The sequence below is a fragment of the Kogia breviceps genome, chromosome 2 (assembly GCF_026419965.1).
Source record: "Kogia breviceps isolate mKogBre1 chromosome 2, mKogBre1 haplotype 1, whole genome shotgun sequence".
NCBI lineage: Eukaryota > Metazoa > Chordata > Mammalia > Artiodactyla > Physeteridae > Kogia > Kogia breviceps.
This window is the reverse complement of record NC_081311.1, coordinates 65,138,343-65,151,993: the sequence shown is the minus strand read 5'-3', so window position 1 is coordinate 65,151,993 and position 13,651 is coordinate 65,138,343. Positions and strand designations below refer to the sequence as shown.

The 13,651-nt window shown below is 40.9% G+C and overlaps 1 protein-coding gene across 4 annotated transcripts in view; it reads left to right on the top strand.

Annotated features, from left to right (window-relative positions):
* Positions 1–13,651, top strand: part of MYPN (myopalladin) — a 100,827-nt gene that overhangs the window by 38,124 nt on the left and 49,052 nt on the right. For all 4 annotated transcript variants that reach the window (XM_067025508.1, XM_067025507.1, XM_059052660.2 and 1 more), the window contains 4 exons: positions 2,838–3,013; positions 6,209–6,260; positions 9,389–9,503; positions 10,648–10,719. In XM_067025508.1, coding sequence (XP_066881609.1) covers positions 6,253–6,260; positions 9,389–9,503; positions 10,648–10,719 — 195 coding nt within the window. In that variant the 5' untranslated portion in view covers positions 2,838–3,013; positions 6,209–6,252. The remainder of the gene's footprint in view (positions 1–2,837; positions 3,014–6,208; positions 6,261–9,388; positions 9,504–10,647; positions 10,720–13,651) is intronic.

The following is a 13,651-nucleotide window of genomic DNA, read 5'->3' as shown; positions in this document are numbered from 1 at the left end:
CACAAATTGCCTTCTTTCACTGACATCCCCAAGTAGGCACTTAATTTTCAGATTTTTCAACTCTCCTAGCTTCTCATTCTGCTTTCCACCTTCCAAAAGTGTTTGAGGTCTCAAGTCTCCTGTTATCTCCCTTCCCATTCTTTTGGACCTTGTGCTTTTATCCCTTTAAAAACCTCCTTTATTCTCATTTTAGGGTCACTTCCAGCGGAGAGTAAAGATAAACACATGTTTTTCCGGACACTCACTATTTGTATTTACAACTGCCTTGCTCTGAGGGTTTGTTCATACAAGCTCCATGGGGTCTTGTTGAGATTCATGCTTTGGCAGATTTAGAAACCCACTTCAGCAGCTGCATGTACTGCTGCTGCCACAACAGATCAAGCAATGGCAGAGAATTTGATGAAGCAAATAAAATACTTACGAAATATTAACTATCAATTCTTTCCATCATTTGGTCTTTCAACAAATCCAACACAATTTTTCTGCATACCTACTATGTGCCAAGATGCTGCTGTAAGTGTGGGATTATATTGGTAAGACTGACAAGGCCCTCTCGTGGACTTTATAATATAGTAGGGGGAGCAAATAATAAAGTCAGCAAGCATATAAGATAATTTTGGATAATAATAAGTGCTATGAAGATAACACAAGAGGATAATGTCATAGTGTCTGAGGATAAAGAAGCTACATTAGGAAGAGGATCAGGGACGGCTTCTCCAAGGAGGTGACATTTGAACTGAGGCCTGACTGATGAGAAGGGCCTATTTTTATAAAGACTGGGGGACAAGGATTTCAGGAAGTACAAAAATCCTCATATGGAGAGTAGCTTAATGTGTTCACAGAATAGAAAAAAGACCAATGTGGTTGCAACACAGTAAAGGGAGAATGATAGGAGAAGGGACCCAGAAGTCAGAGCCGAGAGGCAGGTTTGGATGTTATTCCGAGCAGAGGTGATAATTGAAACTAAGGGATGAGACAACGGCCAAAGGAGGAAGTGTATAGAAAACTGTACTAGGCAGTGTGGATGCTGCATGAGCTTGTAAGCCACCATCCCCACCTTCAAAGAACTTACAATTTAGTGAAATTGGTGAGACAAGACAAATTCCCCAAATAGAGAGTTATAGAAGACAGTATAAGGGAGATGGGCTCCGTGCTTTGCAATGACCTAGAGGGGTAGGAAAGGGAGGACGGGAGGGAGGCTCAAGAGGGAGGGGATATGGGGACATGTGTATGCATATGGCTGATTCACTTTGTTGTGCAACAGAAACTAACATGGTATTGTGAAGCAATTATAATCCAATAAAGATCTATTAAAAAAAAAAAAAGACAGGGCTTCCCTGGTGGTGCAGTGGTTGTGAGTCCGCCTGCCGATGCGGGGGACGCGGGTTCGTGCCCCCGGTCCAGGAAGATCCCACATGCCGCGGAGCGGCTGGGCCCGTGAGCCATGGCCGCTGAGCCTGTGCATCCGGAGCCTGTGCTCCACAACGGCAGAGGCTACAGCAGTGAGAGGCCCACGTACCGCAAAAAAAAAAAAAAAAAAAAAAAGACAGTATATAATCAAGCCTTGCATGACACAGTATAGTTTTAAAAAAAATGGTAAAGTAACAATCATTGAGAAATGATGGTAAAACGTGCTTTGCGTAGGAGGTGATATCTGAGCCAAACTGATGGATGAGTTATACTTGCAGTAGCTGAAAGGTGAGGAAGGGAATCTCAGCTAGAGAGAAAAACATGAGCAGAGGCTTGAATGTAGGGGTGAATATGACATATTTATGGAACAGCAGAGAAAAGCTTAACTCTTGGGAAACCGTTGAATAGGTGAGTTTTCTTAAATGTGCTTTAGAATCTTGCTTTATAAATGGTGCGAGGGAGGGGTTCAAGCACTGAGTGGTTAGATCTCAAATTACAATAAAGATTAACAATTGCCAGGACTCCTTAATTTTTGACATTGAATAATGGTAACGTCTCCACCTAATTACTTTTTAATATGATGTTGATGAATAATTATTACTTTTAAAATGAAAACAATTATAAAAAGGGGTACACTGAGACACCTCACCACAATAGGAAGCCACTTTGATTTTCATTCCATTCTTTCCAGTTTTCCTTATGCATATGCAAACAACATCACTATATCTTATTTCTTGCCCCCTGTTTCAGTTTCCTAGGGCTACTATAACAAAGTACCACAAACTTGATGGCTTACACAACAGAAATTTACTGTCTCACACTTCTGGAGGCCAGGAGTCCAGAATCAAAGTATCAGCAGGGCCGTGCTCCCTCAGACTCTGAGAAGACTCCTTCCTTGTTTTTTCTAGCTTCTGGTGGTGGCGTTCCTTGGCATTCATTGGCTTGCAGCTGCATCACTTCAATTTCTTCTTTCAGTTGTATCATTCTTTTTTTTTTTTTTTTTGCGGTACGTGGACCTCTCACTGCCGTGGCCCCTCCTGTTGCGGAGCACAGGCTCCAGACGTGCAGGCTCAGCGGCCATGACTCACAGGCCCAGCCGCTCCGCGGCATGTGGGATCTTCCCAGACCGGGGCACGAACCCGTGTCCCCTGCATTGGCAGGCGGACTCCCAACCACTGCGCCACCAGGGAAGCCCGGGAAGCCCCTGTATCATTCTTAATAGGAGCCACTTTCTCATTTCCTGAAAAAAGTGTCACTGTGAATCCTGCCAGTGCTTCTCATTGTTACAACCAAATTATACCATAATAATGTATTGTTTAATGTTCTGACTCTAATAAGTTTGCCACAGTTTTCTTCTCAGGGACTATCTGGAGCCATTTATGTTATTAATTCTCACATTTCAGTCATGCCAATATTCTTCCTTGCAGGTGGTACTGTGAAGGCAAGGAGCTTGAGAATTCCCCAGACATTCACATCATCCAGGCAGGAAATCTGCACTCACTGACCATTGCTGAAGCCTTTGAAGAGGACACAGGACGCTATTCCTGCTTTGCTTCTAACATCTATGGGACAGATTCAACTTCTGCTGAGATTTACATAGAAGGTAAAGCAAAATACTCTTGGAGCATGGCACTTACTAGTAAGATATATAGTTATAATAAATAAGTATTTATTGAGGGCCTGCTCTACCACACACTCTTCAGTGGGGATATGACAGCAGTGAGCCAAATAGACAAAAATCCCTAGGTTCGTGGATAGATGGCACTTACATTGTAATAGGAGAGACAGAAAATAAATGAGATAAATAAAATATATAATATGTTAGGTACATGAAATGATTCTGATCATCAATTTCAATGTGTGTGTGTCTCATGGGGGAGGCGGTTCCCACACCAGCAACAAGCAATTCTTCACGGCACCAATTTGGTTTCCTACAGTTTAACTCAATTCTGACCCATCTACCTGGAGATGGTGTCAGATCCAACAAGTTAAGGGCTCAGTCCCACAAGACTGCTCACCTCCACCCCCTTCAGATGCCAATCACACGCAGTAGGTGCCCAGGTTACCCACAACTTCTGTCTGACTTGGCTACAAGTTGGAGGTTCTCACAAACCCCTCTTCAGGTTCAATTAATTTGCTAGGGTCACTCACAGAACTCAGGGAAACACTTATTTATGTTTACCGGTTTACTACAGGGTGTGATAAAGGATATAGATGAACAGACAGATGAAGAGATACACAGGGCCAGGTGGGAGGGTCCTGAGCGCAGGAGCTCCGTCCCCGTGGCGTTGGGATGCGTCACCCTCCCAGCATGCTTATGTTCACCAACCTAGAAGCTCTCCAAACCCCATACTCTTAGAATTTTATGGAGGTGTCCTCACACAGGCATGATCAACTATTAACTCCATTTCCTGCCCTTCTACCCTCTCTGGAGTATGAGGTGTGGGGCTGAAAATTCCAAGCTTCAAATTATGGCTTGGTTTTCGGGTGACCAGCCCGCATCCAGGAGCCATCCTGAGTCACCTCATTAGAACAAAGGATGCTCCCAGGGCTCTCATCGCTTAGGAATTTATTAGAGTTTTAGGAGCCCTGTGTCAGGGACCTGGTCAAAGACAAATATTAGAACAAGAGATGCACCTAAGTGCTCATCACTTAGGGAATGATAAGGGTTTTAGAAGCTCTGTGCCGGGAACCAGGGGCAGAGACCAAAAGATATGTTTTCTGTTATCTTACAGCACATATGAGCATATGAAAGAAATAGACAGCAAGGAAAAGGGATAGGAAGTATGTGTATGTATATATGCGGCATGTGTGTTTGCATGCATGTGTGTGTGTGTGTACAGGCAGATGTACAAGACCTCACTCACCAGGTGACATATAAATGAAGACCTGAAGGAACTGAGGGAGTGAGCCACAAAGATAGATATTCAGGGAAAAAACGTTCTAGGCAGAGAAATCAGTAAGTGCAGTGGCCCAGAAGAGGGAGTGTGTCTGTCTTTGGGTACGGAGATGAGCAGTTGAGGTCAGAAGTTCAAGATGGGGTGAAGGTGGGAGGAAGCAGGTGAGTAGATCATGTAGGTCCTCACAGGTCACTGCAAGGACCTGGCTTTTACTCTGAAGGAGATGGGAAGTTCTGGAGGATTCTAGGCAGAGATGTGACATGATCTGAATTAGTTTTTATAACAGGGCCACTCTGGCTCCTGGTTGAAAATATACCAAAAGGAGCAGAAGCAGGGAGACCATTCGGGAGCCTTGGAAAGGCATTTATATCAGCACCAAACTTAGATGACTAATTTTAGGGAACAAATCAATTTATGTACCTCATATATTGACCTCAGTTTTTGTCCCTATTTATCTCATCCTCTGAGTTTTATCTGGGAGCCATTCTTTTTTTTTAATTAATTTTATTTATTTATTTTTGGCTGAGTTGGGTCTTCGTTGCTGCACACGGGCTTTCTCTAGTTGAGGCGAGAGGGGACTACTCTTTGTTGAGGTGTGAGGGCTTCTCACTGCGGTGGCTTCTCTTGTTGAGGAGCACGGGCTCTAGGTGCGCAGGCTTCAGTAGTGTGGCTCGCGGGCTTCAGTAGTTGTGGCTTGTGGGCTCTAGAACACAGGCTCAGTAGCTGTGGTGCACGGGCTTAGTTGCTCCACCGCATGTGGGATCATCCCAGACCAGGGCTTGAACCTGTGTCCCCTGCAATGGCAGGTGGATTCTTAACCACTGCACCACCAGAGAAGCCCTGGGAGCCATTCTTTAGTACTTTTATCATCTCTAATACCTTATGTATGCCTTGCTTTTAGCACTTAAATATTGTATCATTATGGTATAAAGGCTGGAACTGTCTCATTCTTCTTTATATTGCCAACACCTTATGTAGTACCAAGTACATAGTAGTTATTTAATAAACTTTTATTGAATAGATGAATGAATAATGATAATAACAATGAATAATATAGGAACAGAAGTGTGTTACATGTTTTCATCCTCAAATTTTTGGAGTACAATAAACACCTCCAGATTTAGCTGTGTGATATCTTCCTGGAATTCACTATCTTGAGAAGCAAAGCCAGGATCAAAGCTCTGCTAACAGTGCTGAGATTGGATTGCTGATTTTTAAAAATTTGTAGTAACAGAGCTTCAAACACGCCCACTCCCAAGATGAAATGTGACTTGTTAATATTAGGACTGGACAGAAGAGCATCCACCTACACCTACAACATTTGGAATCTAATGTAATCCCTTCTTTTATTTAATCTATGTAGGCCAAGAGCAAGAGGATTTATGGACACCACAGAATGTCTGCAAAGGCTGCTCTGTTAGTCTAAAGGCATCAGCAGGTGTTTTATATACAAGAACACGTGGAATTTGGGCCAGTTAATTTGAACTCTGTCACTAACTAGCCATGTGACCTGAGCAAGTACTTCAAATACTAAAGGTCTAGTTCCTCATCTGTAAACTAGGTGTTAGATTAGGGAATCACTGAGATTATTTCTGGGTCTAAAATTCTATAGGTCTTCAAATGCCTAGGAACCAGTTTAAGAAATTTTTTTTTAGGGGTCTTCCCTGGTGGACCAGTGGTTAGGACTCCGCACTCCCAATGCAGGGGGCCTGGGTTCAATCTCTGGTCAGGGAACTAGATCCCACATGCGTGCCGCAACTAAGAGTTCGCATGCCACAACTAAGGAGCCCGCGAGCTGCAACTAAGACCCAGCACAACCAAATAAAAATAAATAAATAAATACATTTTTTTAAAAAAAGAATTTTTTAAAATTACATGTCTTATTTTTATTTTTCCAGGGGTTTCTTCTTCTGACTCAGAAGGGGACCCTAACAAGGACGAAATGAATCGGTAATTCCAATTTTCTATCTTATTTAGCATCCTCAGGTCCTGAGAAAGCTGCTAATTGTTTAGTAGAACTTGAAGAGGGGGACTCCAAGGTTTGACCTCAAAAAAAAAAGATTGGGTGGATTTGGAGAAAATGCTATTTCTTTTGCTTGTTGCTGCTTAAAAGATTAATTTTAATATTCCCAATATTTAAAAAATGAAGTATTACCTATGAAATGTCATCACACTTATATGTAAAGAGTAAAAAACAACTCAGTGGTTTAAAAAAATTCATGTTTTCTAACTAAATAATAGTATTCAAAATAACACACAATCTGGTGAACAAAAATTATATGTATGAGTGATCTGGGCAAGACACAGCCTTTTTGCTAAACGACTGTATTGGGTACTGAACAACGTTACATTACTTTCCACAACCATTGGCTAAGCACCTCCTCTACACCAGGAACTTCACTAGATGCACTGGATACTTAGAAAAATCAGATGCTTCCTGCCTTCAAGTGGCTCACAGTCTAGGAGAGGGAAATATATGTATAGCAAATATAGCAAAAGATGTATACCACACATATAGACAGTAAGAGTAATAAAGTGTAATAGACTATGATATAACCATGTGCAGGGTTTAAGGACTTGGCACAAAGGGCTCTTTATTGGTTGGGGAGGGAAAGAGATCAGGAAAGGCTTCACAGAGTTGGTGACCTTGAGCTGTGTCTTAAAAGAGCAGCGGGTGGGCACCCCCGAACAAGGGAGGAAAGGGTATTTCGGGAAGAGGAGACTGTGGACAGAAGGCATGGGAACTAGAAACAGACACAACAGCCATCCCTTGAGACTACCTGAAACATGGGCAATATCTGGAAGACACGTTAAGGAGTCGATAACTGAATCTGCATATTCTTTCCTCTCCTACAGAAGGCAAGCTCTTAAGGGCAGAAATCCTGACTTATTCTTCAAAATTTGGGGGGTATGCCTACTTTGGAATGGTAATTTGCTTTTAGCTTTTGTGCACATATGAAAATTCATAACCAGAGTAAATGATTTCTCCCTTTAACTCTCTTCCTTATCACTCTCATGGCTTCAGTTCAGTTCCTCTTCTTTCCTGTCTCTCTATGCCAGTCCCTTCCTTATACATACTCCAACCTTTTTCTCTTTTACAGTCTCCAAACTACATACAGCCAGTTAAAAGATAATTATGATCTTATCATTTTCCCGACTTAAAAAATTATTACCTATGGGAAAATAAAAATCAAACACAAAACAAACAACATTTAAACAAATCTCAACGTGGGCATACAAAGCTTTATTCAATAGAGTATCACCCAGGCTTTCCTGCCCCTCCTCCTCCAATCCCCCACCTTAGGCTCTCTACATGGCTGCCATCTCATGCAAATAATGCGCGGTTCATTTTCACCCCTTCGTTCAAGCTGTTCACTCTGCTAGGAATGCCCTATCTTCTCTGCCTGGCAAACTCTTATTTATCCTTCAAAGCCCAGTTAAGTTCTATAATAAGCTCCTCCGCCATTGCACATACATCGCTCCTTCCTCAAGGCTCTCATAACATGGGTATGAATTTGAGCCTAATGGATATGAGTTTGATATACAAACTTCAATAAGCAAGAGATATCTCATTTGTTCATTTTCTTTAAATCTACTTGTAGTAGTTAGGATTTAGCTCCAGTTGTGTGTAATAGTGAGCCCAAGTAACAGTAACTTAAATAAGACAAATATTTTTCTCCTTTACATAAAAATACGAATTTGGCTGGTAAAACAGCTCCAAATTCCTCTGGGTTCCAGTCTGCTTCCAGCTTTCTGCTTCACCTCATTCTAAGATGTGGCCTCATCTTCTTAGATTGAAAGGAATAAAGGACATACCCTACTCCCCTTTTCAGGTCATCTCTCTTAAATTACATACATCACTACCCTTCATATACCATGACCAGAAAGTAGGCATGTGGCCACAGCAAGCTTCAATGAGGGTTGGGAAATGCAATCTTTATTTGGAGTAGCTATGTAAAGAAATCAGGGATTCTAATATTGTAGAAGAAGAAAACAGATGCTTCAGGAACACTGATAGCCTCTACATCATCAAATGATTCTGTTTCTGAGACTCCATCCTACCTGGCTCTGGGAAAAAATTCAATCAGTCATTATTGGGTGTCCCTTTCCCCCTCCAAATTTGTGCAAAGATTCCTGGGATATAGCAGATACAGATACAGAGATGTAGATATATAGTTTGATATTAAACACTGCTCTAAGCATCTTACATGAATTACCTTATTTAACGCTCACAAAAACCCTATGAGGTAAGAATTATTATTTCCTCATTTTAGAGATGAGAAAGCTGAGGCAGAGAGAGGTAACATCTAGACAAAAGGGGAGCCCTTCCTGTCATCAGTCATCTATCCCCACAGGTTATGGGTGAGAGGCCCATGTCCCAGATCTCAAGGTCCCTTCAAGTCTAGTGCTTTGTTTCTTCCTGATATGTTTGGGTACTGATATCTTTAGCAAGATTGGGAGCCTTTAATCAAGGGATTGTCTTCCCCTCTGGACTCAGGTTCTCCCTCTTGTTAGGTTCTCTGGCAAGATCCCTGGACCTCTCTCTTCCCCACAACAAAACTGAAATAATCTACCCTCTGCAGCCTTCTCAAGAGTACTTTCTGGCTCCCTTGCCCTTCAAACAATCTCTTTAATTTAATTTGTATAAACCTGAAGAGCTCATTGACTCAGACTATTTCTGCTTTTTGCCATGCCAAAATCCCAGAAGCAAAGATTTACAAAGCCTGGCCTCCTACTTGAAATAGGAGGGGGAGGGAAAACACAGAGGGCAAGACCAAAACAAATCTCAAAAACTTTTCTGCACATGCTCTGTCATAGCACTTGTCTTGAATCTCAGTTAGTTGAGAATATGCTTGAGTCCCCAGCTCTGCTGACAGCAGCTAACTCAAGGACAGAACTGGCATCTTATGATCTTCCTGTTTACACTGCCTAACAAAGGGTGTAGCAAAGCCCTCAGTAAATGTTTGTGTAATACTGTTGAACAAAGATTTCTGTAAGCATTGCTGAAAGCTTTGCTGACAGGATTTTCACAACAGTGATAGGTCTGTTTTATAATCTATATTTTAATCACTTCTCAGAATCCAGAAGCCAAATGAGGTGTCATCGCCTCCCACTACTTCTGCAGCCATTCCTTCAGCAGTACCCCAAGCCCAGCATGTGGTGGCCCAGCCCAGTGTGTCTACCATTCAGCAGGTACAAGAGTCTAAGTGAAACACAAGTGCCATGGACTGTGACAGGCAGGCATTGTGACCATGACCATCTTGTATGGCATGATCATGTTCTCCGCTGTTGCAACTTCATAATGACCTTGGGCGACACACTTCTATAGTCATGATAATCACCTTGTACTTCTGATGTATGATATCAGTAGTTCCCCTGGCTTTGGGAACATATTCTCTAACTTCATAGGCAAATTTCATAGCAAAAGAAACTCTACAAATTAGTCTCTGATATTCCAGCTTTATGAAGGGCATTGACTACATATACAATGAGCTGCCAGCTCTCACACTGGCCCAAGACACTCTGTATCATGAAACTCAGTTTCATGGAGCTATTAAAAAAAAAAAAATTCTACTTTCTAGGATAGAGCAACCATGAAATTAATTTTTAGAAAACCTCAAAGTCTCTCATCTTTCAAGTTAACAATGATGATGATGATGATAAGAGTGATGCTTATTGTAAAAACATTTTAAAAATACAGAAAGTATATTAAGTAAAAACTTTAGTCAAGGTTCAACTCCTCTGCCCCCACTCTTCAGAGGTACCTCCTGTTAATAATTTCTAGCAGATAGTTCCAGGCATTTTCTATGCATATCTATAAATGTATATTATGCATATACTTTAAAAATATGAAATCATACTAATATAAACATACTTGTAATGTATTATTGATATATTTACATATAAATATAAATATTATAAATATATAAAGATCTACAACCTTTAAAAAAAATTGTAAAGTACTTATCTGACCCATTTAGTAATGCAGAGGGGTCACATTTTAGTTCTAATTCAGTAGTTTTAAAACTGATCTGTGGAGCCTCAGGGGTCTATGGAACCTCTTCAGGGGGTTAGGGTTCATTACATAGCTCTATATGTGAGGGGGTGGGAATGGCCACCACGTATTTACAGCCCCCATGACCTAGAAAGAAATACAATCAGTTCAGCATGAAATTTGATGTCTGCAATTCATAGACTTAGAAAATATCAGTCTTTGGTTTTAGATTAATTTCATACACCAAATTCTTTAGCTGTGTTATACCTATCTATCTTCTGTCTACCTACCTATCTGATAATCCCAGTGACAATGAATCTATTGTTGGTTCCCTTCTAACAGTGTCAGAGCCCTACCAACTATCTGCAAGGATTGGATGGAAAACCTATCATTGCAGCTCCTGTGTTTACAAAGGTAATCAAAATATAACTTCTTTCTGTCATGGCTTTAAACACACCACAATACCCAAACAAAGTTGTAGGATTCAAAATTCACTGATTTTATCTCAGGATTTTGGTCTCTTATAAGTACAGGATAGGATTGGGGTTTTTGTGGTAGCTGTTACCATGTCACTCCAAGTTGCAGATTTATAATATTAGTTTGTATAATAAGGGAAAGGTCATCCCCACTCATCACATCAATCTCTATGGCCATCCTATTGCTTTTAAACACAGTAGCCACACCTAGGGGTCAGGTGATACGTTTCTAAGGCACTTACTATCCAAGGGTTTCTCTGGATGTCTTTGGTGTTCAAGGAGATGGAGTTACATGCTCTTAAGAAGCTTAATACAAAGCCTCACTCTAGAACAAAGAGCTTTCTTTTTCTAATCCATGGTATCAACTATTGTGGTGGCATCAAATTCTGAGTCTCATAATCTTTGTATTTAGAACTGGAAATTTTACTCAGGCACTTTCATTTACAAATGAAAAAAACCAAGGGAGGGCCAGAGAGATTAAACAACGTATCCAATGTCACAGAACTAGCAAGTGGAAGAATCAGGCCTAGAAACAAGTTGTCCCAATTCTGTCTCCTGTTCTTTCCCTTATATAACATAGACTTAGTTTATACGTTGCCCAGGACAATAAACTCAAAGGTGCAAAACTGAGTCATATTGGATTTGTTCTGGTATTATGAAAACCACATGGATGGAGTCTATGCCTGGATTTACAGTTTATTGTTTGTATGAATACCAAACTTAAGCCCAAAGAAATTTTATCCACTCAGAAGTATGATTTAGAGGAATGGTTCTCAATCAGGGTTAATTTTGTCCCTCAAAGGACATTTGGCAATGTCTGGAGACATTTTTTTGATTTTCACAACAGGGGGCTAGCATCCAGAGATACTGTTAAACATCCTGTAATACACGGGATGACAGCCTCCTGCAACAAAGAATTATCCAGCCCAAACTGTCAATTAGTCCTGAGGCTGAGAAATCATGCTATAGAGCAAAATGGCAAAAAAAAAAAAAAAAAAAAGAGAGATGCCTTTTCCAATGAGTACTGATCCTAAAAGAACTGCTAAATTCACAACTTCCACAGAAACATCCATTTTAGTGACATTCCACCATATCAGTTCATCCAAGATGGTTTTCCAAAATCAAGCAGAGTCTAAGAGTGAGACATGTTTATCCATAACCGTATCAGGTTGGCAAACATTCTTATGTGAAACAAGATGTCTCTCAATTTTTCAGGTTTGTTTCTTGTAACCGCTTTCAGAATTTAAGTTTTGCTATTCTGAAAGACTTGAAGTAGGAAAGCAACATGTTGTGATTTGGTGAACACCAGACTTGGACGAAGAGTTATAAGTGGACCTGTGTGTGTGCGCACACGGCCGCGTGCGTGGGTGTGTGTAATATAGCTAATAGAGCTACCCCTAAGTGTCTCTTAGTTCACTGCTAAGTCACCTAGCCTTAAAACAGAGTTTTAAATGCCGAGAAATCAGGACACTTTAATTTGTCGTGCCTATTTGTCACACCCTTTGTCAGGCAATGCTGACTCTTTAAAGGCAACTAAATCACAGAATAATTTATACCCAGTCCCAAACTGACATCTCCTCCACTCTTCTCCTCACCACCATCTGCCCAGCTAGACAGCAAAGAGGTGTCCTTATCTCCCTCCACATTTTCAAATATTTTTGGGTGCTCTGTCTTCCCTGCATCTACATCACCTGGTACATGCCTCTGGTGGAACATTTAGCACAATAATAAAGATGTTTAGTTTTCTGTCCCTCCCAAGCGCCTTGAAGGCTATCTCTAATATCTAGATAGGAGTTCATAACAGTTATAATAGGTCCAAAGCCATTTTTATTATTCTGAAAAGCCTAATAGGACTTTAAAACCTATTCTTTACATTTAATTTTCATGGACTGGTTAGCCTCAAGTTTAGCTGCTTTTGTGTGGTGACTGATTACCTCCCTCTAATTAGATGCTCTGATTTGCAGATACATATATGCCTTTGATAAAATAAAAATGGGGAAAAGAATGTCATTAGTGTAGGTTGTTAATTAGCTAAATCTCCAAAAACATTAGATCCATGATGGGAAAACAGTCCTTAATACAAGGACTCAAACTCTGGCGAGGCTTTCTCAGCCTTCGGGAAGTGTGCTTTTGCCTCCATAAATGGGATCAGGGTTGTTCAGACGTAGGGCACTAGCATAGGCTGTGGCTCAGATTCCAGAGGGACTTATCAGCAATGCTGTGCTTGCATTAGTTTCCATGAGTGAGGGTAGAATTGAGGTCATCGTCACTGCCAGTGACATTAGAAAATTTCTGAGTCAGAGCCACTGATGATGGTAATCACGTGGCATAGGCTTTGATAACTGATCATTGGCATATGTTTGTTCAGGTTATTCCTTGCTCTATTTACTTCTTTAGGGACTTCTGGCATTCCAATCCCTATGACTCACTTTCTATACTGCCCAACAAAGCATTTCTCTGCCAATAATGGCAAGAAGCCATTTTTTTGAAAGCCAATGATTAGAGAGCAGAGTTTTATTTAACTCCTTGTACCTCCTTTGGTGATAGGGAAGTACTGGTATTATCTTCTTTTTAAAGAAGGTTAAAATGAAAATGAGGGTTGCCCAGCAAAACAGTGGTAGGGTTTGAAAGAAGCCTGGGGTCCCATATGCTAATTTGCTGCTCTACCTATAGAGGATACCTATATTTTTAAAATATTTTATGGAGATAGACTATCCTCCATCCTCTATACAGTATCAAAAACACTTTCACTCTGTTTATGGGGGGAAAACAGTGCTCACACTCCTTGAGTGTGAAGGGAGGTAGATGATCAAATTAGAATCTTACTCCTATCACTGCTCCCACTCCAACAACAGCTGCTCTGGCAGGCT